Below are 27,612 nucleotides of genomic sequence, written 5' to 3' on the forward strand. Positions count from 1 at the left end.
TGTAATGGATCTGGGAGATGTGTTGTTTTCTACCGGATTTGTCGATACCAAATTGTAAATGTTTTCTTATATTTTTGTCAGAATTTTTTTTATTGTAATTTGCCTTATTTTATGTTGATGTACTTGTATTTTTTGAGAGTGACAACGTATTGATTACTATTAGTAGACGTGACGAAGAATATCAAAGAGACTGATTACAAGTGGAAGGTTGTGTGTTGTGTAAAATGTCTTTGATGCTGGAGTCGTCTTTGATTGTAGTCAGTCGGCAGCGAACTCTTGGTGTGTGTTGACGGTAGAACAATGTGTAGGTCGCCATTTCAAATATTTGCTAGTGAACAGGAAAAAATGAATTATGTTTCTACTTTTTTTTATATAAACTTTAAGAAGAAACCACATTCGAAGAAATGGTATTTGAAGCACCAAAAATGAGGCAAACACATTGGACCGGGTCATTTCTGCAGCCGACGAAACTGCATTGTGGAATCGTACTTCCACTAGACGACCGAAGCCAAGACAAATATCATCTTGTAAACATTTCACAGAAAAGGTAGTGTCACGAAATATGCCAAATTTAAGTAAATAAAAATAGTGAGCATATTTCAACTAGCATCTCAGCCGGGATGCCATATTTCACACTACACCAGTCCTGTCGCAGGCATGTCCTATCCCACCTGAGGCAGCGCTCCTTGTGAAACCAGTCGTGTGATATACGAGCTAAGCTGCAGTCACTGTGCTTCACTCTGCATGGTAATGACAGGTGACGAGCTCTCTGACAAACTGTGGCCGAGGGACAGCTGGACCACCCAGTTGCCGAACTCGCTGCCTGCTGCGACGTTCTTCATTTTGATGACTGCTTCACAGCTTGTACCATCTGTATCCTTCCTACTGACGCCAGCTTTTCTGCACGGCACAGTTGGGAACTCTCCCTGCAGTATATCTTATGTTCCTGTACTCCTCTTGCCTCAAGCTTAATTAGTCATTGTCCTTCATCCACCTATCCCCTTTCCTGTTCCCATTCTAGCATCACACAGCCTTCTATTCCACCCACACACCCACAGTCTTACCAGGTGTACCGGTATGAAATGAGCCTTTTTTGTGAAAATGGAACACTAATTTTGAATTGGAAAGTAAAAACATTTTATTCGAAGTACTGACCATTGTTTTCTATATATTTTGACCACCTTTCTGGCAGTTTGTGGACACCACGCCAATAGAAATGTTCGTCTTTTGAAGCAAACCGATCGGACACCCAATTTTTGACTTCTTCGTAGGAATCGAAGTGTTCCTCAGCCGATGCGTGTCCCATCGGTGAAAACAAATGGTAGTCGGAAGGGGCCGAGTCTGGTGAATACGGCGGGTGGGGTAGCAGCTTCCAGCCGAGTGTTTTGATTCTATCTTGAACCAGTTTTGCTTTGTGCGCAGGTGCATTATCGTGTAAAAAAAATTACTTTTCCGTGTCTTCTGGCCCATTCTGGTCTTTTTTTGATCAATGTGTAGTTCAAATTGATCATTTGTTGTCTGTAGCGATTAGTATTCACAGTTTCACAAGGTTCTAGAAGCTCACGATACACCACACCTTTCTGATCCCACCAAACACAGAGCATTGTCTTCTTGCCGAATCGATCTGGTTTTGCAGTCGATGTTGACTGTTGTCCCGGATTAACCCACAATTTTTCCCATTCAGTATTCTTAAAATAAATTCATTTTTCATCGCCAGTAACAATTTGATGCAAAATTGATTTTCTTTCATGTCTTTGAAGCAAAATTTGACAAATGGTTTTTCGGTTTTCTATCTGTCTTTCATTAAATTCATGTGGCACCCACTTTACACACTTTTGGATCTTTCCCATAGCTTTCAAACGGCCAGAAATTGTTTGTTGTGCAACATTTAGCATTGCTGCCATTTGCTTCTGACTCAAAGTATCATCTCCATCCAATATTGCTTGCAGTTCGGCGTCTTCGAACTTTATCGGTGGTCGTCCACGTTTTTCATTTCTTACATCAAAATCATTATTTCTGAACCATCTTTTGCACGTTGCTTCTGGTAGAGCACGATCACCGTATGCCTCGACAAGCATTCGATGCGACTCTGCAGCACTTTTTTTCCCCCAGATGAAAACAAAAAATTAATGCTTTCCGCAAATCGTCACTTTCTGGTACAAAATTCGACATTGTTAACACGATGAAAACATATGATGTTGTTTATTCCACGACTTGATGTATACTAAATATCTATGACAGATGTCATACCAACCAAACAAAAGAAAATTGAGGCTCGTTCACAACAAATGTTCCCTGTCGACACATTTGTATCTTAACGCTCATTTCGTACCGGTACATCTGGTATTACTGCTTCCTCCTGCCCCCCACCCCCGCCTAACTTCCTGACTGCACCTAGCTGCCCTACCCTCTCCCCACCTCGTCCTAGTATGCTCCCACAAGCAGGACTTTTACCGTCTTTCATCCCTACCTTGTTATCTCTCCCCTTATCTCCACAATCCAGATTGCGTCTCCCACCGTGCACTGATGCTCGCAGTCTGGCCTCTGCAGCCAGCCTGTGGTCGTGTGTGTGTGTGAGCTGCGTTTGTGTGAATGTGTGTGTGTATGTATGTTGTGTATTTCAGGAGGCAGCCTTCTGACTGAACACTTACCGTATTTACTCAAATCTAAGCCGCACTTTTTTCTGGTTTTTGTAATCAAAAAACCCGCCTGCAGCTTAGAATCGAAGTCAAAGTAAGTGGAAGTTCTGAAAAATGTTGGTAGGTGCCGCCACAACTAACTTCTGCCGTCGAATATATGTTGCGCTACACTGGCATGCTTTGCAGGCACAAAGATAAATATTGGCGCCAAAACCTCTGCGTCAGTACATACCTTAAAGAAAGGTGGAAAACGAGATTTTTTTCTCCGCCCCGAGTTTCGACCACTGCATTTTCATACATTATCCAACGAAGTAAATACAAATTCCGTATTGTTCATCTTCGAATGTAGCAGCATTTCAATGTACTACGAAAATCCGACTTGCAAGACTGTTTGGGATGTTTGTCAATATGGCCAACTCTACGTTCTGAATTTTTTCCTACCTGTGAGAAGAGATGGTTGCTAATAGGAACTTTTATAAATTGTGAATCACATACAGTATTCTCTTCACCATAACAATAATACGAATATAAACACTTTGCCATGTATTCTTTCGTGTTTGCTGCTATCTCATTTAAATCCCATCTGCCTAATAAACTACAAAACTAGAGTGAGACAACAGCAAACGCGGAAGAATATACATATCATGTCATGTTTATATTCATATTATTCTTATGCCTAATAGTGATTGTCAGAAATGAAGCACGGCAGTTGACTAGATTTTTAAATCTAAGATGACTCTAATTTCTGTGCAGAATGTAATGTACTGAAGAGGCGTCTGCAAAGATTTTCAAACGGAGAAAAATTTTCGCTAAACTCTCGTTAAGAACATCTTCTATCATACGCAGTCTATTATTTGGTTCTTGTTGATCATTATCAAAGAAAGCAGCAGTGTAAGTGACAACAAATATCAGTCTTTTGCCATTGTTTCGCTAATGAGACGATCCCCCCCCCCCCCCCCCCCCCCCGTTTTTTATTATTTAAATTTAAATTGTAAGCCGCGGCAGCACGCACAAAAGCAAGCCATGCCATCAAAGAAAAATAAGCAATCGATTCAAACCAGACGAAGCACGTGAAAAAGGAAGGGTACCCGTATAAATACTGACTGAGCGCCTGACGCATAGCAAAGGTTAACTGGTAAAGCTTAACTGCTAAGCTTATGACTCAAACCAAACTACTGTAGCTGTATCGTCATTCATTCGACCTAAATTGTGTCTCGTATTACAATGGACCAACTTTGTTTCGATTTGGAAGTGCGGCTAAAACTTTTCTCTCCCCTTGAATTTCGAGTGTCAGATTTCAGGTGCGGCTTAGATTCGGGAAAATTTTTTTTTTCCTTGATTTTGAGTCTCAGTTTTCAGGTGCAGCTTAGATTCGAGTAAATACGGTACTTCTGTAGCAGTATCTTTGTTGTGCCTGTCTGCAGCTCAGCATTTCCTCTATACAGTGAGTAGCAATCTATCCGTTTCATAATATTGTCATTATCCCATCCTGGATTTTCCATTGATTATTTCAGGAAACATATACAATATTCTTCAGATATCAAATTCAGTCATAATATTCAACTTGGAAACACTATGTACAAGTATCATCTAGAACTAATGATTCAGAATGACAGTAGTTGTTGTTGTTGTTGTTGTGGTCTTCAGTCCTGAGACTGGTTTGATGCAGCTCTCCATGCTACTCTATCCTGTGCAAGCTTCTTCATCTCCCAGTACCTACTGCAACCTACATCATTCTGAGTCTGCTTAGTGTATTCATCTCTTGGTCTCCCTCTACGATTTTTACCCTCCACGCTGCCCTGTGGCAATGGCAAGGAAAGCGTTTCTGAAGAAGAGAAATTTGTTAACGTCGAGTATAGATTTAAGAGTCAGGAAGTCTTTCCTGAATGTATTTGTATGGAGTATAGCCATGTATGGAAGTGAAACGTGGACAAGAAGAGAATAGAAGCTTTCAAAATGTGGTGCTACAGAAGAATGCTGAAGATTAGATGGGTAGATCACATAACTAATGAGAAGGTATTGAATAGAATTGGGGAGAAGAGGAGTTTGTGGCACAACTTGATTAGAAGAAGGGGGCGGTTGGTAGTACGTTTTCTGAGGCATCAGAATGACAGATAAATTCATAGTTACTTTGCAGGAATAAGATTACATTCATCACCATCTTTTTGTGCATTTATTACAGGGATGTCACACTTCTCCCATGTAGCTGTAGCCTGGCAATTCTCTGATCTGTATGAGATGGCCCCACATGTACGAGGGTTGAATGAAAAGTAATGCCTCCACCTTCGTTGCTTGGGTTTGGATGAGAATATCTTAATAAATGAAATACAGAAATACTCCTTAGAGTGTGATCTTTAATTACCAATATTCAATTTTCCTCGTAATCACCAGCCAATTGGATACATTTCTGCCAAGGATGAACAGGTTTTCTGAAGCCGTCGCGGAAGGAGTTGACACTGTTTCCACAACCGCAGTCACACAGTTCTCTCGACATCTCTATCGTAAACATAATGATGTCCCTGCAGATCGTCTTTCATTATCGGGAACAGATGGAAGTCAGGCGGTGCTAAATCTGGACTGTATGGAGGATGCTGTGCGGTGGTAGGATTCAGTCTCTGAAGTTCTGCTGTGGTGGCACGTAAAGTGTGTGGTTTGGCTTCGTCATGCTGCAGTGAAACATTTCTCTTTTCCTTTTTGGCCCTCGTTAGCCGTTGTTTGAGATTTCGCAGCGTTGCGGTGTAACGATCTGAATTTATTGTTGTTCCACAATTGGAGAAATCAACATGGATATCACCATCTGCATCCCGGAACACTGTGGCCATGATTCTTCCAGCTGAGGGCTGCCTCTTGAATTTCTTTTTTTGGGGCGAGTCTTTGTGTCGACATTCCAGAGACTGACAGTTTGTCTCCAGGTCATAATGGTGTACCCACGTCTAGTCTCCTGTCACAACTGATTAGAGAAAGGTATTATCTTCACTCTTGCAACGCGAGAGGAGTTTGTGGCAAATTTCAAGTCGGTGTGCTTTCACTTCAGGAGTCGGCACCCGGCGTCCCCATCGTGCACAGATCTTCCGATAGCCAAGCAAAGCAATAATGTGACCCACGTGTTCTTGTGAAATGCCGATTGTGCTTGCAGTTTCTCTCCGAGTGATGCGACGATCATCCTGAATCAGTCTGTCAACATTCTGCTTGTGAAACTCAGTGTTTGCTGTTACAGAATGTCCAACTCTTTGTTTGTCACACAGGTCAGATCTTCCCGCCTCAACATCTTTAAACTTACTCGCCCAATGACGCACAGTACTTACATCGACACAGTCACCATAAACTGCTTTCATTCTCTGATGAATCTCCTTTTGAGTGACACCTTCTGCTGTCAAGAATTCAATGACTGCACATTGCTTAAATCGCATTGACCGACCGTCTGCCCAGGGTTCCATACTTTACACCGTAACGACACAACTGTTCGATGCTAAGGCTTCCCACGAACTGGAGCTGGAGAGAAGAGGCTACAGAACAAGCCAGTACCTGCCGCATACTGATGGTACCAACTGTTGAAGAGTTACAAAGGTGGAGGCAGTACTTTTCAGTCAACCCTCATACTTTCATCTTGTAGATATGTGTCATCCCTCAGTACAGTTCTCCGTATGCAAGTAAAACAATAATTCTGCACTGTAGTTGTGCTCTCCTGTATAATATTTTGTTTTGTAGCTTATTTGTTTGAAAGCGTCATTTGTCGGTAAGAATATGTAAGCATACACATCACTTTTCTGCAGTTGTATGTAATACCACAAGTGTAAGAACAGAGACACTAACATCACAGAACACCAGACTGTCAGAAGTGCAAAGCCAGTGTTACGATAAGGAAACAGAGACTGACAGTAGTGTTCCAAGTGACCTGACAGTGAACTTTGAAATCGGCAAAATATGGTGCAATAGTCTGTATTCTTGCTTTGCAGAAGACAAGTACTGTGTCTTGATTAAAATTACTGGACAGTTGACACTTGACGTGTTCGGTCTGGCTTCTTCCAGTCAGTGCACTCAACATCATGCCCAAAACGTTTGCCATTTCCAAACTGCCACATTAATTATTCAGTTCATTTTCAGATCCTTGTCTGCCTTCGTTTCATGATGTGATTCTTTTATTTTGTGTTTTATGACAGAATCAGCAACACATATGCAGTTGTTATTATCAGAAGTTCGGCTACATTGTAAAACTTCGCACACCTTTGCCTGTAGACGAATTTTAGAAGGCTGCGATTCGTCATTACTGGATCGTCAGAGTCTTAAATATAACAAGTATTGTGGCACAGTTCAGTGGTTAGTGTTTAAGCCCTGTGTGTTGAAGGTGATAGGTTTGATTCTCGTGAAATGTAACAACATTTTTTTTATTTAAAAATTCAGAAGACTTTGATCATTCTTTCTCCCTCCCCCCCCCCCCCCCCCTCCCTCCCAATTAATAGATGTAACATGTTTTTTACTTTCTAATATTTCACCATCCTGTTGACATTATTATTTGCTCTTACTTTTCTTCTTATCATTTTGTTTTCATTTGTAATCTGCCTGTGTCACCATCAGTCGGTAATGCGGCAGTGTGTGCAGCCGGTATGAAGATAGTTTCAGGTAACCAATAATAGCAAGAAATTACAGTGTGCCATTAGCACTGAAACTGAAAATGTCTGTGTGGGGTTTGCTTGTAGAGGCTATTTGTAATAGCGGTGACCAAACTAATTTTGGTTTTAATTGTGCCTCAGATAGCTGACCGCAGTTTTCTTGGATATATTGCATATCACAAGTTTGTGGTTAGGTCAGGATTTGAATTTAAATTCAGGGCCATAAAATTTGTCTCCTGCTGCAGTTCAGTCATTGGTCACTTAGAATCAGCTGTCGACAGAGCATCTCCCAGTAATATCTTACATTGCGGCGGCCGCTTCCGACGTTGCTCTCGTTTATAGCATTTTTGAAGTGGCTGGTATATTTGTGTGTCACCATAACCGAGTGGTAGCAGGCAGCCGATGTTCCAACACTGTAGCAGCAAGTGACAATGTCAGCTGTCAAGTAATTCTGATTGGACTATAGATGATAATATTTTTCATTTATGCTCTGTGGGTGTGTCTGATAGTTTGGTGGTGAAATGTGTTTATTTGTAAAATCTAATATTGCAATTTTGCCTCTGTAGCTTTCATGAAGTGGAAATTATGTTCCTGATTATGATATTCTTGTATGTATTGCACTCTTTGAATTGCAGTGAAACTATGTTGTGCTCATCTGTAATATTGGGTGGATTAAATGATGCGATATTTGGTTTTGTTTCGTGTGAGTTAGAAACTGGTTTTGTCACACAGTATTCTGTGGACTCGTGTCAGTTTGTTACTGCTTATGAATCCATGTTTGAATTGCACTGCAAGTATATTGCTTGTATTCTACATTACTTTGGTTCCCATCCATTTTCTGGACTCTTGCATTTAACTGAGGCCACTGAAATTTTCGTTAATATCTGTTAAAATGTGCTGTTTGTAGTACCTGCTTATAACATGTGAAAGCAGTTGCTTAACCACTGCCACATTTTATCATCTGCAAGGAAGAATGCTGTAGTCACTATGACAGAAAGCATACTCACCTACTTGTATAGCCGTACTATGCAAACCTCTGTGAAATGCATGGCATTAAGTGCCAAGAAGCAACACCATCTGAAGCAAAATTACACACTCCTTCCATAACATAATGTGATAATGTTGAATAACAGTACTGTCAAAACCTGCTAAGATGGAGTTCTCCGTTAAGTGTGACAAAGTACAGAATACAGAGGCAAACAGAACTTAATGTAGAATACAGGCAATATACGAGGTGCATTCAAGTTCTAAGGCCTCCAATTTTTTTTCTCCGGACTGGAAAGAGATAGAAACATGCGCATTGTTTTAAAATGAGACCGCGTTCATTGTCAATATGTCCCAGAGATGGCAGCACCGTACGACAGATGGAATTTTACAGACAGCGGCGAGAATGAGAACTGTTTTAAATACTTAAAATGGCGACGTTTTCCTTACTTGAACAGCGTGCAATCAGTCGTTTTCTGAATTTGCGTGGTGTGAAACAAATTGAAATTCATCGACAGTTGAAGGAGACATGTGGTGATGGAGTTATGGGTGTGTCGAAAGTGCGTTCGTGGGTGCGACAGTCTAATGAAGGCAGAACATCGTGTGACAACAAATCGAAACAACCTCGGGCTCGCACAAGCCGGTCTGACGACACGATCGAGAAAGTGGAGAGAATTGTTTTGGGGGATCGACGAATGACTGTTGAACAGATCGCCTCCAGAGTTGGCATTTCTGTGGGTTCTGTGCACACAATCCTGCATGACGACCTGAAAATGCGAAAAGTGTCATCCAAGTGGGTGCCACGAATGCTGACGGACGACCACATGGCTGCCCGTGTGGCATGTTGCCGAGCAATGTTGACGCGCAACGACAACACGAATGGGACTTTCTTTTCGTCGGTTGTGACAATGGATGAGACGTGGATGCCATTTTTCAATCCAGAAACAAAGCGCCAGTCAGCTCAATGGAAGCACACAGATTCACCGCCACCAAAAAAATTTCGGGTAACCGCCAGTGCTGAAAAAATGATGGTGTCCATGTTCTGGGATAGCGAGGGCGTAATCCTTACCCATTGCGTTCCAAAGGGCACTACGGTAACAGGTGCATCCTACGAAAATGTTTTGAAGAACAAATTCCTTCCTGCACTGCAACAAAAACGTCCGGGAAGGGCTGCGCGTGTGCTGTTTCACCAAGACAACGCACCCGCACATCTAGCTAACGTTACGCAACAGTTTCTTCGTGATAACAACTTTGAAGTGATTCCTCGTGCTCCCTACTCACCTGACCTAGCTCCTAGTGACTTTTGTCTTTTTCCAACAATGAAAGACACTCTCCGTGGCCGCACATTCACCAGCCGTGCTGCTATTGCCTCAGCGATTTTCCAGTGGTCAAAACAGACTCGTAAAGAAGCCTTCGCCGCTGCCATGGAATCATGGCGTCAGCGTTGTGAAAAATGTGTACGTCTGCAGGGCGATTACGTCGAGAAGTAACGCCAATTTCATCGATTTCGGGTGAGTAGTTGATTAGAAAAAAAATCGGAGGCCTTAGAACTTGAGTGCACCTCGTACATACAACACACATAAATCAAGCAGTTCACAATCACATATTTGTAATCGATAACAGATACACTAAAGTCCACATAATGCAATGCAACGAAAGAAGCTTCTGTTTTATACAAAACAGAAACAAATATGGAATCATTTACATTCCACCCCCTCCCCAATATTACGCGTACGAGAACAACTCAAGCAGAATAATTGGCAACATAATTACAGAGCAATTCAGAGAGTGTAACACACATGAGAAGTTGTGATCAGAATGAAAATGTAGGAGACCATTTTCTTTTAACTATAAAATGAAAACGTACATGGAAGGCTAAAAGTCAGCCAATAAGAAAGCCAAATGATGGAGGATTAATAAAATTTCAGTGAAGCAAGTTATTGCTACTGGAAGTCCCCGTATGAGTTTAATCCTCGCGACTTACATACCGTCATGTTTTCACATACAGTTAATTACATTTTAAAAATTCTTTTCCGTTAAGAACCTTTGCAGTGTAAACACCTGTACGTGAAATTGTGATGTGATCCGCACCTCCCTGAATGTGGGTGGCAAGTCTCTTTAATGACCCCTTACTGCCAAACGAGAGTTAGTGTAGATCCAACGAAGAAACAACAAATTCAAATTTATTGAAGGAAGTGAAATGACTAATTAATTCTCTCTCTCTCTCTCTCTCTCTCTCTCTCTCTCTCTCTCTCTCTCTCTCTCTCTTTGTCTCTGTTTTATGGATTCAGAGAGCAGCAAGGAAGATATAGATGTTCCACACTTCACAGGTGTTGCGTCTGTTCATAAACCGAAGTACGAAGGTTCACTGAAAAGTAATGCCTCCACCTTCGTAACTCTTCAACAGCTGGTAGCATCGGTATGCAGCAGGTACTGGCTTGTTCCGTAGCCTCCTCTACAGCTCCAGTTGGTGGGAAGCCTTAGCATTGAACGGTTGTGTTGTTACAGTGTGAAGTATGGAACCCTGCGCAGACAGTCAGTCAGCGTGATTTAAGCAACGTGCAGTTATTGAATTGTTGACAGCAGATGATGTCACCCCAAAGGAGATTCATCAGAGAATAAAAGCAGCTTATGGTGACTGTCGATGTGAGTACTGTGCGTCAGTGGGCGAGTAAGTTTAAAGATGTTGAGGCGGGAACATCTGACCTGCGTGACAAACAAAGAGTCGGACGTCCTGTGACAGCAACCACTGAGTTTCACAAGCAAAATGTTGACAGATTGATTCAGGACGATCGTCGTATCACTCAGAGAGAAATTGCAAGCACAATTGGCATTTCACAAGAACAGCTTGGCTATCGGAAGATCTGTGCACGATGGGTACCCCGTATGCTGACTCCTGAAATGAAAGCTCACAGACTTGAAATTTGCCCGGAACTCCTCTCGCGTTACGAGAATGAAGGTGACACCTTTCTCCAGTCAATCATGAGACATCATTATGCTTCTGATGAAGACGTTGAGAGAACTGTGAGACTGTGGTTGCGTAAACAGGAGTGTCGACTTCTTCCGTGACTACTTCAGAAAACTTGTTCATCGTTGGCAGAAACATATCCAAGTGGCTGGTGGTTATGTGGAAAAGTGAATATTGCTAATAAAAGATCACCTTCTAAGGATTATTTCTGCGTTTGATTTATTAAAATATTCCCATCCAAACCCAATTAATGAAGGTGGAGGCATTACTTTTCATTCAATCCTCGTCACATTGCTCATTGTGGTGCATCTATAAAAGCTCTGTAGACTGCAGTGTCCTGGCATGTAAGAGCAATGAATTCCTTGATAGTCAACAATGAAAATGACACACACACACACACACACACACACACACACACACACACACACACACAGGTAAAGTTTGTATATGTAGCAAATGCAGTTGTTTGGTGATACATAGTGAAGAATATTGACAAATACATTTTAATGGTTAACTTGTGGTACTACTTTTTGATTAAGCTATATATTACAATAAAAATCCCTGACTCCAGATTTTCCATGTGTCCACAAGATGAGATGAAAGCTACTTAACTCATCGTAACATTATTCCCAGTGTACCAGGGTAATTTTGGGCCAGGTTGATTTTAAAATAACGCCTTTCAAATAGTAATTATTTGTTGTTGCCGAGATGGCCGTGACTGTTAGAGAAGCTCCCCGATTAGAAGATTGGTGCAAGGAGCGCACGGATATATTCCTGGGAGGTAGCTGGCAGTTGGGACCAGCCAGGTAATGGCAACGAGACCTTACTGGTAAGACAGGCACAGCTTTTTGTAGGATTGTGTAGCAGTCAACACATATTGGGTGTATATCCCCTGGGACAAATGGGGAAAATCCAAGGAATTTTTTCATCTGGGAGAAATTCAGAAAAACCTGGGAACTTTTTGAATAAGTTTTCATTGCTTTAATTTTCAGTTAAATTTCTGTAATTTTGACTGGTAAGAATTGAAACTCTGGCAAAAAAAAAAATTATTTCAGCCCTCTGCTGAGGAATAATACTGCAGCGAGAATAAGCAAGAAAATAACATGAAAATGAAAATAAATAATGTTATCCGTGTGTGCTGCGTGTGTAATTAAGATGATGAGGTTGAAAGTGACGTCCATTGACTGGAATAGCACTCACATAGTGCATATTGAAAAGTGTATTAAGCTTGTGCTCGAAAACATAAACGCACGAATATTTCGTCAGGCAGAACTACATAGCTCTGCAGCAAACGAATAACAAAAACAAAACTAGGTCCAACTTAGAATGCATGTAACTACCATCTGAAGATGGATTTGTAAAGAAAAATCCGAAACCGGTCATGGTCTGAAGATAATAAACCTTTTTAAACCATACATGTGGCTGGTAGCTGTTTTTTATAAATTATAAGGACAGTGAAGTGTTGCAGTTTAGACGGAGGGCAGGAGAGAAGGTGCGGAGGGGGGAGGTGGGTAAGTAGCGGAGAGGAGAGAAATAAAAATAAATTAAAAGACCGGGTGTGGCGGTGAAATGACGGCTGTGTAGTGCTGGAATGGGAACAGGGAGGGGGCTGGATGGGTGAGGACAGCAACTGACGAAGGTCGAGGCCAGGAGGGTTACGGGAACGTAGGATGTATTGCAGGGAAAGTTCCCACCTGCGCAATTCAGAAAAGCTGGTGTCGGTGGGAAGGATCTGTATGGCACACACTGTGCAGCAGTAATTGAGATGAGGGGTATCATGTTTGGCAGCATGTTCAGCTACAGGGTGGTCCACTCGTTTTTCGGCCACACTTTGTCGGTGGCCGTTCGTGCGGACAGACGGCTTGTCGGTTGTCGTGCCTACGTAGAATGCAGCACAGAGGTTGCAGCTTAGCTTGTAAATCACGTGACTGGTTTCACAGGTAGCCCTGCCTTTGATGGGATAGGTGATGTTAGTGACTGGACTGGAGTAGTTGGTGGTAGGAGGATGTATGGGACAGGTCGTGCATCTAGGTCTATTACAGGGGTACGAGCCACGAGGTAAGGCAGTGTAAGGATGGAAGAGTATATTGTGTAGGTTCGGTGGATGGCGGATTACCACAGTAGGAGGGGTGTGCATATTTGTGTCTGCTGCTGGCAAAGGCCTTAATGGCCGAAAGCTTTAATTGTGTGAATCTTTTTGTTGTGCCTATCGCGACTCGGCATCTCCGCTACGTGGTGAGTAGCGACTTCCCTTCTCTGGTATTGTTACATTCCATCCTGGATTTTCCATTGTTATATTACATAGGTAAGTGCTACACGACATTGGGCGAAGCCAAATTTTTGAAGGCTGCAATTCGTAGTTGTGACAGAGGTGCTACAATTGTAAATAAAGCTGCCTAACCCAGTGTTGTGGCATAGCACAATGGCTAGCGTAGAAACCTGGTGTGTAGAAGATAGTATATTTGAAGCTCGTCAAATCTAGTGACCCTTCACTTGTCAAATGTAATTTTTTATTTCTAATTCTTTGCTGTGACATTTCCATCATCATATTGACTTTCTTATTTGCACTTCCTTTTCTTCCTATGATTCTTTTATCATTTGAATCTGCCTGTGTTGCCAATAAACTCCATCGAGGTGCCAAACAGAACTGGTCATTGGTTTTGATTGTGGCAACTCATGTAGCCAGTGTTAGGAAAGTCTCAGGTAACCAATGAATGATAGCGAGAAATTACAGTGTGTTTCTAGTGCTGATATTTTTTTTTCTGTCTCAATTTGATCATAGATGTTGCCTTTAACTGTCATGAACTGTATGTGATTTTAGTTATGCAGCAGGTAGTTGACCACTGTTGCATCAGATACATTGCACATCACGAGGCTGTGGCCAGGTTAGGACACAAGTTTAAATACAAGGTTACAGAATGAATCGTCTGTTGCGGTTCAGTCGTTGCTCACTTAATATCAGCTGTCGACATACACTATGTGATCAAAAGTATCTGGACACCTCCAAAAACATACGTTTTTCATATTAGGTTCATTGTACTGCTACCTACTCCCAATAATCTGTATCAGCAACCTCAGTAGTCATTAGACATCATGGGAGAGCAGAATGGGGCGCTCTGTGGACCGAACGTGGTCAGGTGATTGGGTGTCACTTGTGTCATACGTCTGTATGCAAGATTTCCACACTCCTAAACGTCCCTAAGTCCACTGTTTCCGATGTGACAGTGAAGTGGAAATGTGAAGTGACATGTACATCACAAAAGCTTACAAGCCGACCTCATCTGTTGACTAACAGATAACTGCCGACAGTTGGTGAGGGTCATAATGTGTAATAGGCAGACATCTATCCAGACCATCACACACGAATTCCAAAATGCAGCAGGATCCACTGCAAGTACTATCACAGCTAGGTGGGAGGTGAGAAAACTTGGATTTCACAGTCGAGCGGCTGCTCACGAGCCACACATCGTGCCGGTAAATTCCAAACGGCACCTCACTCGGTGAAAGGAGCGTAAACATTGGACGATTGAACTGTGGAAAAACATAGTGTGGAGTGACAAATCACTGTACACAGTGTGGTGATTCGATGGCAGGATGTTGTGGGTATGGCAAATGCCAACCTGTGTAGTGCCGACAGTAAAATTCAGAGGCGGTGGTCTTACGGTGTGGTCATGTTTTTCATGGAGGGGCTTGCACCCTTGTTGTTTTGTGTGACACTATCACAGCACAGGCCTACATTGTTGAACAGCAATTTGGGGATAGCAATTGCAACTTCCAACATGTTTATTGTTGCTTGCCTCAACTTTGTAGGTCCTTTTTTTGATTACAAATTGTAACATAATTTTAATTGATAGTTGATGGCATGTATGTACTGAGTGAGGTGACACAGTGGTTACCACACTGGACTTGCATTCGGAAGGACAGCGTTTCAAACCCCCATCCAGCCATTTGAAGGCAGGTAAACTTGATACCGAACAATACTGCTCACTTTCCTCCTGATTTCAGAGCTTCATATTCCTGTTTTGATTGTTTGCAATAAAGGTGTCAACTGTGGGCTCTTCCCATTGTTACAGTTGTGGTACTGCCCTTACTGTTCACATTCAACCCAGCAATTAGCCGCAATTAACCAATGTTCAAAGTGCATGCTTTATAACACCTCAAACTGAGTTACAGAAATTGAAATTTGAATGATTGAGGAATGTAAAAAGGACATAATTGTTCATTGGTTTTTTATTGCTGAGTACAACAGGAGGCAGAGAGTTCATGGAAATTCAAGAGAGACTGGTATTGTGGAAAATCACATTTCCTTAAGTAAATACCCAGGATAATGTATAGGAAGAGAAGCAACACTGCACATATGATAGTGATGCAATAGTGGTATGTTTGTTCTTGTGCTCCGTGTACCAGACAGGGGTAATTCAGAAAAAATGGAAAAAAAATTGGTATGTAATCTGACTTGTTATATCGCTTCACACTCCAAAAGTATCTGCAATTAAATTTTTATTTTACAGTTACAAAGCACCAGATAGTGGCAGCTTGCTGCCAAAATCTGTAGTGCGAAGAAATACCAGAGAGAAAGTGACTGAGGTTGAGAATAATTTTATAAATAGCCAAATGGCATGTGAAATCTTAGAACTAACTCAGCAATTTGAAATTGGTATTAGATATTTTGTTTTGCAGGACTTCGTATTTGTGACGGTGAAGACGGAACCTTCTCAGGAGAGCACAGCAAATACCAGCCTGGATGTGTTTGAGGTGCAGCATAACATGAAATTTCTCTTCCTTTGCTTGTCATATTATTTTCTACAAGATGGTAGGTGCTGAAGAGTCGTTTAGTATATTGCAGTGTTTATCATTTGCATGCTTGCAGTTATCTAAATTGTGTGAAATACATTTTTGTTTATTTGGTCTTACGTGTATGTAGCTCAATTGTTAAACACTGCGTTTTACTGAAACGGCATTTTCAACTGTTGCAGGCATCTGCATCAGCAACCGAAGGAGCTGTCAGCACAAAGTAAGCACATTGACATTATTGATATCTGAGTACCAGTTTCAAAACATTATTTGATGAGTATCCAGAGTGGTTTTGCTCATAAAATTTGATCAAAAAGTAATCAGCTGCAGGGGGTGAATAAGAACACGGGAGCAACAAAAACACAAAACATTACCTTGCTGATATGGTGTAGGAAAACTGTTGGCATCAACATAGAATGGATCAATACAGGTCATGCATGGTTTTCAGGAATCTTATACACAGGGTGTATACAACCCAGGAGATCCGGGAAAAACCCGGGAATTTCTTCATCCAGGAGAAAACCGGGATAAAGCTGGGAATTTTTTAGAATTCTGAGAATTTTTCATTGTTTTAGTTTTCAGTTAAATTTTCGTGATTTTAACTGGTAAGAAACAATACTCTAACAAAGAATATTACTGTATCCCACTTCTGCAGAATAATACTGCAGTAACAAAACATGAACAAGAGGGGTGGGGGACGAAATTAAAACCTAAGTCGGAAAGGAAATGCGCCATGTACAACAACAAAACACAGTCCTCATACAAGCGTCTGCCAACAGAAAACTGTGTCATAGGCTTTAGGAAGACTATACAATGCTTCGTAACAACAAATTGCCTCCAATAAGCATGACATGACAGCTGTTTACACTAGATTCGTTTTAATGCAAGATCTTTTAATGTTTTACATGTACGAACATACGGGCTTCCTGCGTCATCGTAGCTACACAAGCACGGTGTCGCCTGTTATGTGGCACTCTCTGGCAGCTGCTGAAACGAACCTGTTTCTAACAGGTGACGGGAAATAATTGAGGATGGTGGTTTGAAAAGCGTTACTTTCAAACTAATTTTCCTTTTATGTAAGATGAACTATATGTGAGAATGTAAGACGAATTTCTTAAGTCACAGAGCATTTGACTCTCATTTAAAAATCAACTCTTTGGGGGCGACCACCTAGAAGAATTTTGAGCCCAGAAGATCAGACATTTACGTCGTTATTAAAAATTTTACTGGCACATTTGTGTTACGTATCTTAAAGTGTAACACACGCAAAAAATATCAATATTATATGTGGAAGCTTAGCTTGTCTAGCAACTTATTAATTTTAGAGACCAATATTATATGTGAAAGCTTTGCTTTTCTTGTAGCAACAATATGTATATTAATTTAAACCATTAGCTTTTCTTATTTGTGTGTTCACACTATTTAAGAGTGATCTTGCTATTGGCTGACTACATCACGTGTCCTATGCTGTCATCAGCTGGTGAGATCATGTGACAGGAGCCGTGACTGGCTTACAAAACCACGTCGCAATCTTGATTTCAATGCTTCGGAAAGTAACATGCGGTGTTTGGTTGAATTCGAATTTATACCTTCGTAACGCAAAATATGCAGTGTACATGTTGCTGCACATCAAAGATCTTTCCAAAACGTGTTTTTTTTTCCCCCTGAGTTTCATTTTCTAAAGTGCTGGGGAAATTCTACGTCGGTGTATAAAACCGAGTTTTACAGTGCCGAGGAAAAGTATAGTGTCACGTAACACGGGAAAAGTGTTTTTTTCATCTGGGAGAAAGTGTATTTTCAACTGGGAATCCGGGAATTTTTTTTTCCTTGTCTATGTAAATACCCTGTATACACTTCGTCAGGGTGTATATGCCACGGGAAAATTGGGAAATCTGTGAAAAATCCGGGAATTTGTTCATGTGGGAGAAAACCAGCAAAAATCCGGGAATTTTTTAGAATTCTGAAAATTTTTCATTGCTCTTGTTTTCAGTTAAATTTTTGTAATTCTGACTGGCAAAAATTGATACCTTAACAAAGAATTTTACTGCATCCCACTACTGCAGAATAAAACTACAGCAATAAAACATAAACTAGAGGGATAAAACCAATATATAACTTAAGTTGCAAAGGAAACACACCATTTACAGAAATGAAATGCAGTGCACACGTGTGTGTCAGCCAAAAGCAGAATGCGTCAAAGGCTTTAGGGTGAAGACGACAAGAAACTGCTTCCGATGAGCACGACGTCACAACTGTTTGCATTAGGTTGGGTAAGCAGTTGCCACTGGGCACACGTGCAGTTCAGTCACTTAAGAGCAGTACCTTCTTCTGCTGCTGGGTACTTGAAGAGTGGCTGTTTAGCTGTATGAGCAGCAACAAGCAATTTCTCTGGCATGCCCAAGCTACCAGATTTGCTCATGCACTGAGCAGTCTGAGTTGTAGTAGTGGGGAGGAGGTAGTCTCCACGTGAGCCGTGTTTCCGTTTACAGCTATCGTGTCAAATGAAAACAAAACTGATTGCTGTGGGCAGGAGCTGTCAAGTGAATTAAAATATAGTCACATAATTGAGGAAGGCTAAAATATGTTATTAGTTTCAGTATTCTAATTTTATTTTATTTTAACATTTATTTTTTATTTATTTCTGAATTCGTTTGTTTGCCATCCCTACAACAGTCAGGTTTTGGACATTGTCATAGATTTTAGTTAGTTTAGGTTTAGTTAACATACGTATTATGACTATGTAAAACATAGGTCAGTTGAAACTGAGTTTACTACTGCTACTAGCAACAAAACCTGTAACACAGAGAAGTCCTCCTGTGTGAGGTAGACACTTTGAAACCATCTATATGGTGGTGTAGGTGAGGGTCCCAGGTATCACACCCTGCAGCCATTCACTCTGGTGGGCCCTTCATTGCGAATGATAGTCAGAAAAAAATTTGGAATTTCTATGATATTCTAGGGTATGAGAAAGTACAACTTTATACAGAGGCATTGTGGTGTTCTGGTTGAGACATTTCTGATGTACAGAAGGTTGTGGGTTCGTATCTTGTCATGTGCTTCAAACTTTCCTTTTTATTTTCAAATCTTTATTGAGATTACTTTCATAATAATTTTTATTCAGTTAATTGGTTTCAATATAAATATCTAAATTTCTGGTCCATCGTGTAAGTTAATCATTGTAGCCACTATTTCGTTTGCTTTTATTTTGTCTGGGGGAAAAAAAAGGACAATTGGAATCTTTGTTCGTGTGATTTTAATCATTTTTTTTTATGTATCACAGTATTTAAATGTTTGAAAATGCCAATCTGGTGGCTAGAAAGGAAGAAAGGAAATAATCTGTTTGTATTGGCTGTGTGGTAGTGTCAAAAATTATTTTTTGTTGCGTGGAAATCATCATACAGACATTCATAACAAAGTTATTGTTGCACTGTGGACAAAGTAATGCAGAGAAAGATTTAAACGAAAACTATTACAAACCAAACAAAGGTTCGAGCAACATGAGGAACAGAAATAATGAATGTATCATGGATGAAAATATTTTATATTTTCGTTTTATGAAAAAATGGAAGAAATTATATCAGAGGTAATAAATAAAAATATGAGGATCACTCCAAAATAAATGCACACCATTTTTTTAAAAAAAAATCCATCTTTTATTCTACATGTTTGAAAGTTTTACAGTGTGTAGAGACATCCTTTAGGAACAATATTTTCATTTCTCCACATAATTTCCATCCCTCTCAACTGCCTTACGCCATCTTGGAACCAGTGCCTGTATACCCGCAATGTAAAATTCTGGACCAACCTGTTGGAGCAACTGTTTGGCAGCGTGCACAAGGGAGTCGTCCTCTTCAAACCTTGTTGCACGAAGAGAGTCTTTCAGTTTCCCAAAGAGATGATAGTCACACGGAGCCAGGTCAGGACTGTAAGGTGGGTGTTTCAGTGTTGTCCATCCAAGTTTTGTGATCACTTCCACAGTTTTTCGACTGACATGGGCCGTGCGTTGTCGTGCAATAGCAAAATATCCTGCTTTTGCCGATGCGGCGGAACACGACTCAGTCGAGCTCGAAGTTTCTTCAGTGTCGTCACATATGCATCAGAATTTATGGTGGTTCCACTAGGCAAGGTGTCCACAAGCAAGAGTCCATCGGAATGGAAAAACACCATAGCCGTAACTTTTCCAGCAGAAGGTGTGGTCCTGATTTTTTTTTTCCTCGGGTGAATTTGCACGATGCCACTCCACTGATTGCCTCTTCGTCTCTGGTGAAAAATGATGGAGCCACGTTTCATCACCTGTCACAATTCTTCCAAGAAATTCATCTTGACCATTGTCACACTGTTCCAAAAGTTCACTGCGTACTGTTTTTCTTGTTTCTTTGTGAGCCACTGTCAACATCCTGGGAACCCACCTGGCACAAACCTTTTTTAACGTCAAACCTTTCAGTATTTTGCAACACTTCCTTCCCCTATCCCAACGTAGCGTACCAATTCGTTCACTGCGATGCGTCTGTCAGCAGTCACCAATTCGTTAACACTCTGCACACTATCTGGAGTGTGTGCAGTACGAGGCCTGCCGCTACGAGAACATTCCTCAATATTGCCGTGCCCGCTTTCGTCACGTAACCTGCTTGCCCACCGACTAACTGTTCTGCGATCGACAGCGGCATCTCCGTACACCTTTTTCAATCTCTTGTGGATGTTTCCCACTGTCTCGTTTTCACAGCACAGGAATTCTGTAACAGTATGTTGCTTCTGACGAACGTCAAGTGTAGCAGCCATCTCGAAGACATGCTGTGACGGCACCACCCACGGGAACAGGTTGGACTAAATTTGAAAACAAGTGGGAAGGATGTATCTACACACTGTAAAACTTTCACACATGCAGAATGAAAACTGTATTTTTACAAAAATAGTGTGCATTTCTTTTGGAGTGACCATCGTAAGTAAAATCACGTGCACAAAGATTTTGAATGACAAAAGAATGGAAGACCAAATAAGAGTAAATGAAATAGTTAATATGCTGGATAAAATGACAGGCCAAAGGATTAGAAATTTAAAAAATTATATTCAAAGTAATTGTTGTTATTGTTGTCTTCAGTCCTGAGACTGGTTTGATGCAGCTCTCCATGCTACTCTATCCTGTGCAAGCTTCTTCATCTCCCAGTGCTTACTGCAACCTACATCCTTCTGAATCTGCTTAGTGTATTCATCTCTTGGCCTCCCTCTATGATTTTTACCCTCCACGCTGCCCTCTAATGCTGAATTTGTGATCCCTTGATGCCTCAGAACATGGCCTACCAACCGGTCCCTTCTTATGGTGCCACAAACTTCTTGTGCCACAAACTCCTCTTCTCCCCAATTCAGTTCAATTCAATACCTCCTCATTAGTTATGTGATCTACCCATCTAATCTTCAGCATTCTTCTGTAGCTCCACATTTCGAAAGCTTCTATTCTCTTCTTGTCCAAACTACACTCCTGGAAATTGAAATAAGAACACCGTGAATTCATTGTCCCAGGAAGGGGAAACTTTATTGACACATTCCGGGGGTCAGATACATCACATGATCACACTGACAGAACCACAGGCACATAGACACAGGCAACAGAGCATGCACAATGTCGGCACTAATACAGTGTATATCCACCTTTCGCAGCAATGCAGGCTGCTATTCTCCCATGGAGACGATCGTAGAGATGCTGGATGTAGTCCTGTGGAACGGCTTGCCATGCCATTTCCACCTGGCGCCTCAGTTGGACCAGCATTCGTGCTGGACGTGCAGACCGCGTGAGACGACGATTCATCCAGTCCCAAACATGCTCAATGGGGGACAGATCCGGAGATCTTGCTGGCCAGGGTAGTTGACTTACACCTTCTAGAGCACGTTGGGTGGCACGGGATACATGCGGACGTGCATTGTCCTGTTGGAACAGCAAGTTCCCTTGCCGGTCTAGGAATGGTAGAACGATGGGTTCAATGACGGTTTGGATGTACCGTGCACTATTCAGTGTCCCCTCGACGATCACCAGTGGTGTACGGCCAGTGTAGGAGATCGCTCCCCACACCATGATGCCGGGTGTTGGCCCTGTGTGCCTCGGTCGTATGCAGTCCTGATTGTGGCGCTCACCTGCACGGCGCCAAACACGCATACGACCATCATTGGCACCAAGGCAGAAGCGACTCTCATCGCTGAAGACGACACGTCTCCATTCGTCCCTCCATTCACGCCTGTCGCGACACCACTGGAGGCGGGCTGCACGATGTTGGGGCGTGAGCGGAAGACGGCCTAACGGTGTGCGGGACCGTAGCCCAGCTTCATGGAGACGGTTGCGAATGGTCCTCGCCGATACCCCAGGAGCAACAGTGTCCCTAATTTGCTGGGAAGTGGCGGTGCGGTCCCCTACGGCACTGCGTAGGATCCTACGGTCTTGGCGTGCATCCGTGCGTCGCTGCGGTCCGGTCCCAGGTCGACGGACACGTGCACCTTCCGCCGACCACTGGCGACAACATCGATGTACTGTGGAGACCTCACGCCCCATGTGTTGAGCAATTCGGCGGTACGTCCACCCGGCCTCCCGCATGCCCACTATACGCCCTCGCTCAAAGTCCGTCAACTGCACATACGGTTCACGTCCACGCTGTCGCGGCATGCTACCAGTGTTAAAGACTGCGATGGAGCTCCGTATGCCACGGCAAACTGGCTGACACTGACGGCGGCGGTGCACAAATGCTGCGCAGCTAGCGCCATTCGACAGCCAACACCGCGGTTCCTGGTGTGTCCACTGTGCCGTGCGTGTGATCATTGCTTGTACAGCCCTCTCGCAGTGTCCGGAGCAAGTATGGTGGGTCTGACACACCGGTGTCAATGTGTTCTTTTTTCCATTTCTAGGAGTGTATTTATCGTCCATGTTTCACTTCCATACATGGCTATACTCCATATGATACTTTCAGAAACGACTTCCTGACACTTAAATCTATACTCGATGTTAACAAATTTCTCTTCTTCAGAAACACTTCCCTTGCCATTGCCAGTCTACATTTTATATCCTCTCTACTTCGACCATCATCAGTTATTTTGCTCCCCAAATAGCAAAACTCCTTTACTGCTTTCAGTGTCTCATTTCCTAATCTAATTCCCTCAGCATCACCCGACTTAATTTGACTACATTTCATTATCCTCATTTTGCTTTTGTTGTTGTTCATCTTATATCCTCCTTTCAAGACACTATCCATTCTGTTCACCTGCTCTTCCACGTCCTTTGCTGTCTCTGACAGAATTACAATGTCATCAGCAAACCTCAAAGTTTTTATTTCTTCTCCACGGACTTTAATACGTACTCCGAATTTTCCTTTTGCTTCCTTTACAGCTTGCTCAATATACAGATCGAATAGCATTGAGGAGAGGCTTCAATCCTGTCTCACTCCCTTCCCAACCACTGCTTCCCTTTCATACCCCTCAAGTCTTATAACTGCCATCTGGTTTCTGTACAAATTTTAAATAGCCTTTCGCTCCCTGTATTTTACCTTTGCCACATTTAGAATTTGAAAGAGAATATTCCAGTCAACATTATCAAAAGCTTTCTCTAAGTCTAAAAATGCTAGAAGTGTAGGTTTGCCTTTCCTTAATCTATTTTCTAAGATAAGTGATAAGGTCAGTATTGCATCACGTGTTCCAACATTTCTGCGGAATCCAAACTGATCTTCGCCGAGGTCAGCTTCTACCAGTTTTTCCATTCATCTGTAAAGAATTCGTGTTAGTATTTTGCAGCTATAGTTCGGTAATTTTCACATCTGTCAACACCTGCTTTCTTTGGGATTGGAATTATTATATTCTTCTTGAAGTCTGAGGGTATTTTGCCTGTCTCATACATCTTGCTCACCAGATGGTAGAGTTTTGTCAGTACTGGCTCTCCCAAGGCCGTCAGTAGTTCCAATGGAATGTTATCTACTCCCGGGGTCTTGTTTCGACTCAGGTTTTTCAGTGCTCTGTCAAACTCTTCACACAGTATCGTATCTCCCATTTCATCTTCATCTACATCCAATTCCATTTCCATAATATTGTCCTCAAGTACATCGCCCTTGTATAGACCCTCTATATACTCCTTCCACCTTTCTGCTTTCACTTCTTTGCTTGAATTAATTGAATAAAAATAATGATCAGAGTCACTTCAATAAAGATTTGAAATTTAAAAAAAAAGAATTAATGCACCTGCCAATGTTCGGACCTATGACCTTCTGTTTGTCAGGAGTTTGCATCTAACCACTATACCGTGACACTGGTCTGTGTACCGTCATCATTTTGAAGGCTCTAGAGTATCGTGTGAAATTCTAAATTATTTTCTCGTCAGTTAATTGCAAACGAGGGCCCACCAGGGTGAACGGCTGCCAGGCGTGAGAGCTGGGACCCTAGCGTACGTCACCGTACAGATGGCTTCAAAAAGTCAGTCTCACCCCTCTCACCTGTCCTCGTAAGAAGTAATCACAGGAATGAGCACTGGTGGCAGTGTTGCTCTTCAGAGCCCAAATACAAATACCGTATTTACTCAAATCTAAGCCGCACTTTTTTCCCGTTTTTGTAGTCCAAACAACTGCCTGCGGCTTAGGATCAAGTGCAAAGTAAGCGGAAGTTCTGAAAAATGTTGGTAGGTGCCACCACAACTAACTTCTGCCATCGAATATATGTAGCGCTATACATGCGTGCTTTCCAGCCACAAAGATAAATACTGGTGCCAAAACCTCTGCGTCAGTAAGTAAATTAAAATCTAGGAGAATGTAAACATTTGCCATGTATTCTTTTGTGTTTGCTGCTATCTCATTTAAATCCTGTCTGCCTAATAAACTACGAAACTAGAGTGAGACGACAGTAAACGCAGAAGAATATACGTATCGTGTCATGTTTATAATCGTATTATTCGTATGCTGATAGTGATACAGTCAGAAATGAACCACGGCAACTGACTAGATTTTTAAATTTAAGATAAATCTTATTTCTGTGCAGAATGGAATGTACTAAAGAGGCGTCTGCAAAGATTTTCAAACAGAGAAAAATTTTCGCTAAACTCTCGTCCAGAACTCTCCAAAGAAAGCAGCAGTGTAAGTAACAACAAATAGCAGTCTCTTGCCATTGTTTTGCTTATGAGACAATTCCTCTCTTTTTTTTTATTGTAAGCCGCGGTAGCGCACACAAAAGCAAGCCATGCCGCGAACAGTGGCAGGTCGTAAACACTCATTATTAGAATGCGACAAACAATGCACGACACAGTACAATAATGCATTTTCAGCGTACAGTGACGTAAATACCTATAAGAAAGAGAACGGCACTTACCAGATCAAAGCAAAATAAGCAATCGATTCAAACCAGACAAAGCACGTGAAAAAGGGAGGGTACCCGTATAAATATGGACGGAGTGCCTGACGCATAGCAATGGCTACCTGGTAAAGCTTAACTGCTAAGCTTACAACTCGAACCAAACTACTGTAGCTGTATCGTCATCCATTCGACCTCAATTGTATCTCGTGTTACAATGGACCAACTTTGTTTCGATTTGCAGGTGCGGTCTAAAATGTTTCTCTCCCTTTGAAACCGAGCGAGGTGGCGCAGTGGTTAGCTCACTGGACTCGCATTCAGGAGGACGACGGTTCAATCCCGCGTCCGGTCATCCTGATTTAGGTTTTCCGTGATTTCCCTAAATCGCTCCAGGCAAATGCCGGGATGGTTCCTCTGAAAGGGCACGGCCGACTTCCTTCCCTAATCCTAGGAGACCGATGACCTCGATGTTTGGTCTCTTCCTCCAAACAACCCAACCCAACCCAACCCTCTCCCTTTGAATTTCGAGTCTCAGATTTCAGGTGTGGCTTAGATTCGGGAATTTTTTTTTCCTTGATTTCGAGTCTCATTTTTCAGGTGCGGCTTAGATTCGAGTAAATACGGTACACGTCAGCAATGTATTTAACTGTGCCGCTTGCAAACTGTCTTCTAGAACGGGTGGCGGAGCAGCTCCACACCCGTCACCGGCTCTACCGTCGGTTACCGGTCGAAAACAAAAAGCGATTATCCACAGCCAGGCCAGAAAAATAATATTAAATGTGGCATACTGTTGTGACCTGGAGAAACAGAAGAAGCAGCTGATCTTCCCACTGAACGAGCCGCTGAAGCGAGCCGCCGTCTACACCGGGAGGACTGTGGAGAGCCTGCTGGAGTTGAGGGAGTCTCCTGCGGCGGACGCTGGCGGCAGCTCTCCGACACCCGTTCCCAACAAGAAGAGGTAAGGGTCGGGAACTGACGAGTCACCGGTTTGACGGTAGTTGCTCGCTAGATATAAATTGTATTATAATGTCAGTGATGACAGTGTGAAATAGGATAGATTGTGTGGCAGTATTGACACTGTCTCGATTACACGGTGTTCAATAGATGTCCGCATTAGGTTTGGTCCTATTAACAATACATGTACAGCGATTAAACTGATCAGGTCATTCCACAACATTGGCATCCAGTCAACTCGAGTAACATCTCACAATCTTTCTCTATTAATTACGTCCTCGAGGGATAATACGGGGATACGGGGTTATACGTCCTGGGAAATCTGGGAAAAACCCAGGAATTTTTCTATCCAGGAAGAAACCAGTAATTTTTTAGAATTCTGTGAATTTTTCGTTGTTTTATTTTTCAGTTAAATTTTTGTGATTGTGACAGGTGAGTGCTGATACTCTAACAATGAATTCCACTTTAGCCCTCTACTGCAGCAGTAAAACATAAATAAGACAATAACACCAAAATAAAACTTTAGTTGTAAAGAAAATATACAATTTACTGTGTCTACAACTTTGCTTCTGCTGTTCTTTTCTCGAAGTTCGGGGCTTTATTGTGAAAAACTTAGAAGAAAAATATGATTCGTTGTATTGCCCATCACTGGCCACTACATTCTCCCATCTTTCGGATAGCGTACAAATCCCGTGGCGGAAGAACTGAGTGTCTTTTGTGGGGATCCACGAATTGATTCAATTTTGCACTGGTTCGTATGATCAGAAGTGCTGGTCAGCCAGACTGTATGCCACTGATCGAAAAAGGTGGTAGTGAGAGAGAGCAACATATGGAGAATACCGTATTTACTCGAATCTAAGCTGCACTTTTCTTCCGGTTTTTGTAATCCAAAAAACCTCCTGCGGCTTAGAATCGAGTGCAAAGCAAGCGGAAGTTCTGAAAAATGTTGGTAGGTGCCGCCACAACTAACTTCTGCCATCGAATATATGTAGCGCTACACAGGCATCCTTTGTAGGCACAAAGATAAATACTGGCGCCAAAACCGCTGCGTCAGTAAATAAAATTAAAAAAAAAAAAAAAATTGGAAGACGAGCTTTTTTTTCTCCGCCCCGAGTTTCGACCACTGCATTTTCATACATTATCCAACGAAGTAAATACAAACTCCGTATTGTTCATCTTCGAATTTCAATGTACTACGAAAATCCGACTGGTAATACTGGGATTTTTGTCAATATGGCCAACTCTACGTTCTGAATTTTTTCGTACCTGTGAGAAGAGATGGTTGCCAATAGGAACCTGATGAAATGTGAATCACATGCAGTATTCTCTTCACCATAAGAATAGTACCAATATAAAC

At 42.0% G+C, this 27,612-nt stretch overlaps 1 protein-coding gene across 1 annotated transcript in view; it reads left to right on the forward strand.

Annotated features, from left to right (window-relative positions):
• LOC126108155 (uncharacterized) overlaps positions 1-27,612 on the forward strand; it is a 169,487-nt gene that overhangs the window by 79,581 nt on the left and 62,294 nt on the right. The window contains exons 7-9 of the mRNA XM_049913399.1: positions 15,882-15,956; positions 16,178-16,215; positions 25,975-26,259. Of these exons, the coding sequence (XP_049769356.1) occupies positions 15,882-15,956; positions 16,178-16,215; positions 25,975-26,259 (398 nt within the window). The remainder of the gene's footprint in view (positions 1-15,881; positions 15,957-16,177; positions 16,216-25,974; positions 26,260-27,612) is intronic.

The sequence above is a fragment of the Schistocerca cancellata genome, chromosome 11, assembly GCF_023864275.1.
Source record: "Schistocerca cancellata isolate TAMUIC-IGC-003103 chromosome 11, iqSchCanc2.1, whole genome shotgun sequence".
NCBI classification, from domain to species: Eukaryota; Metazoa; Arthropoda; class Insecta; order Orthoptera; family Acrididae; genus Schistocerca; species Schistocerca cancellata.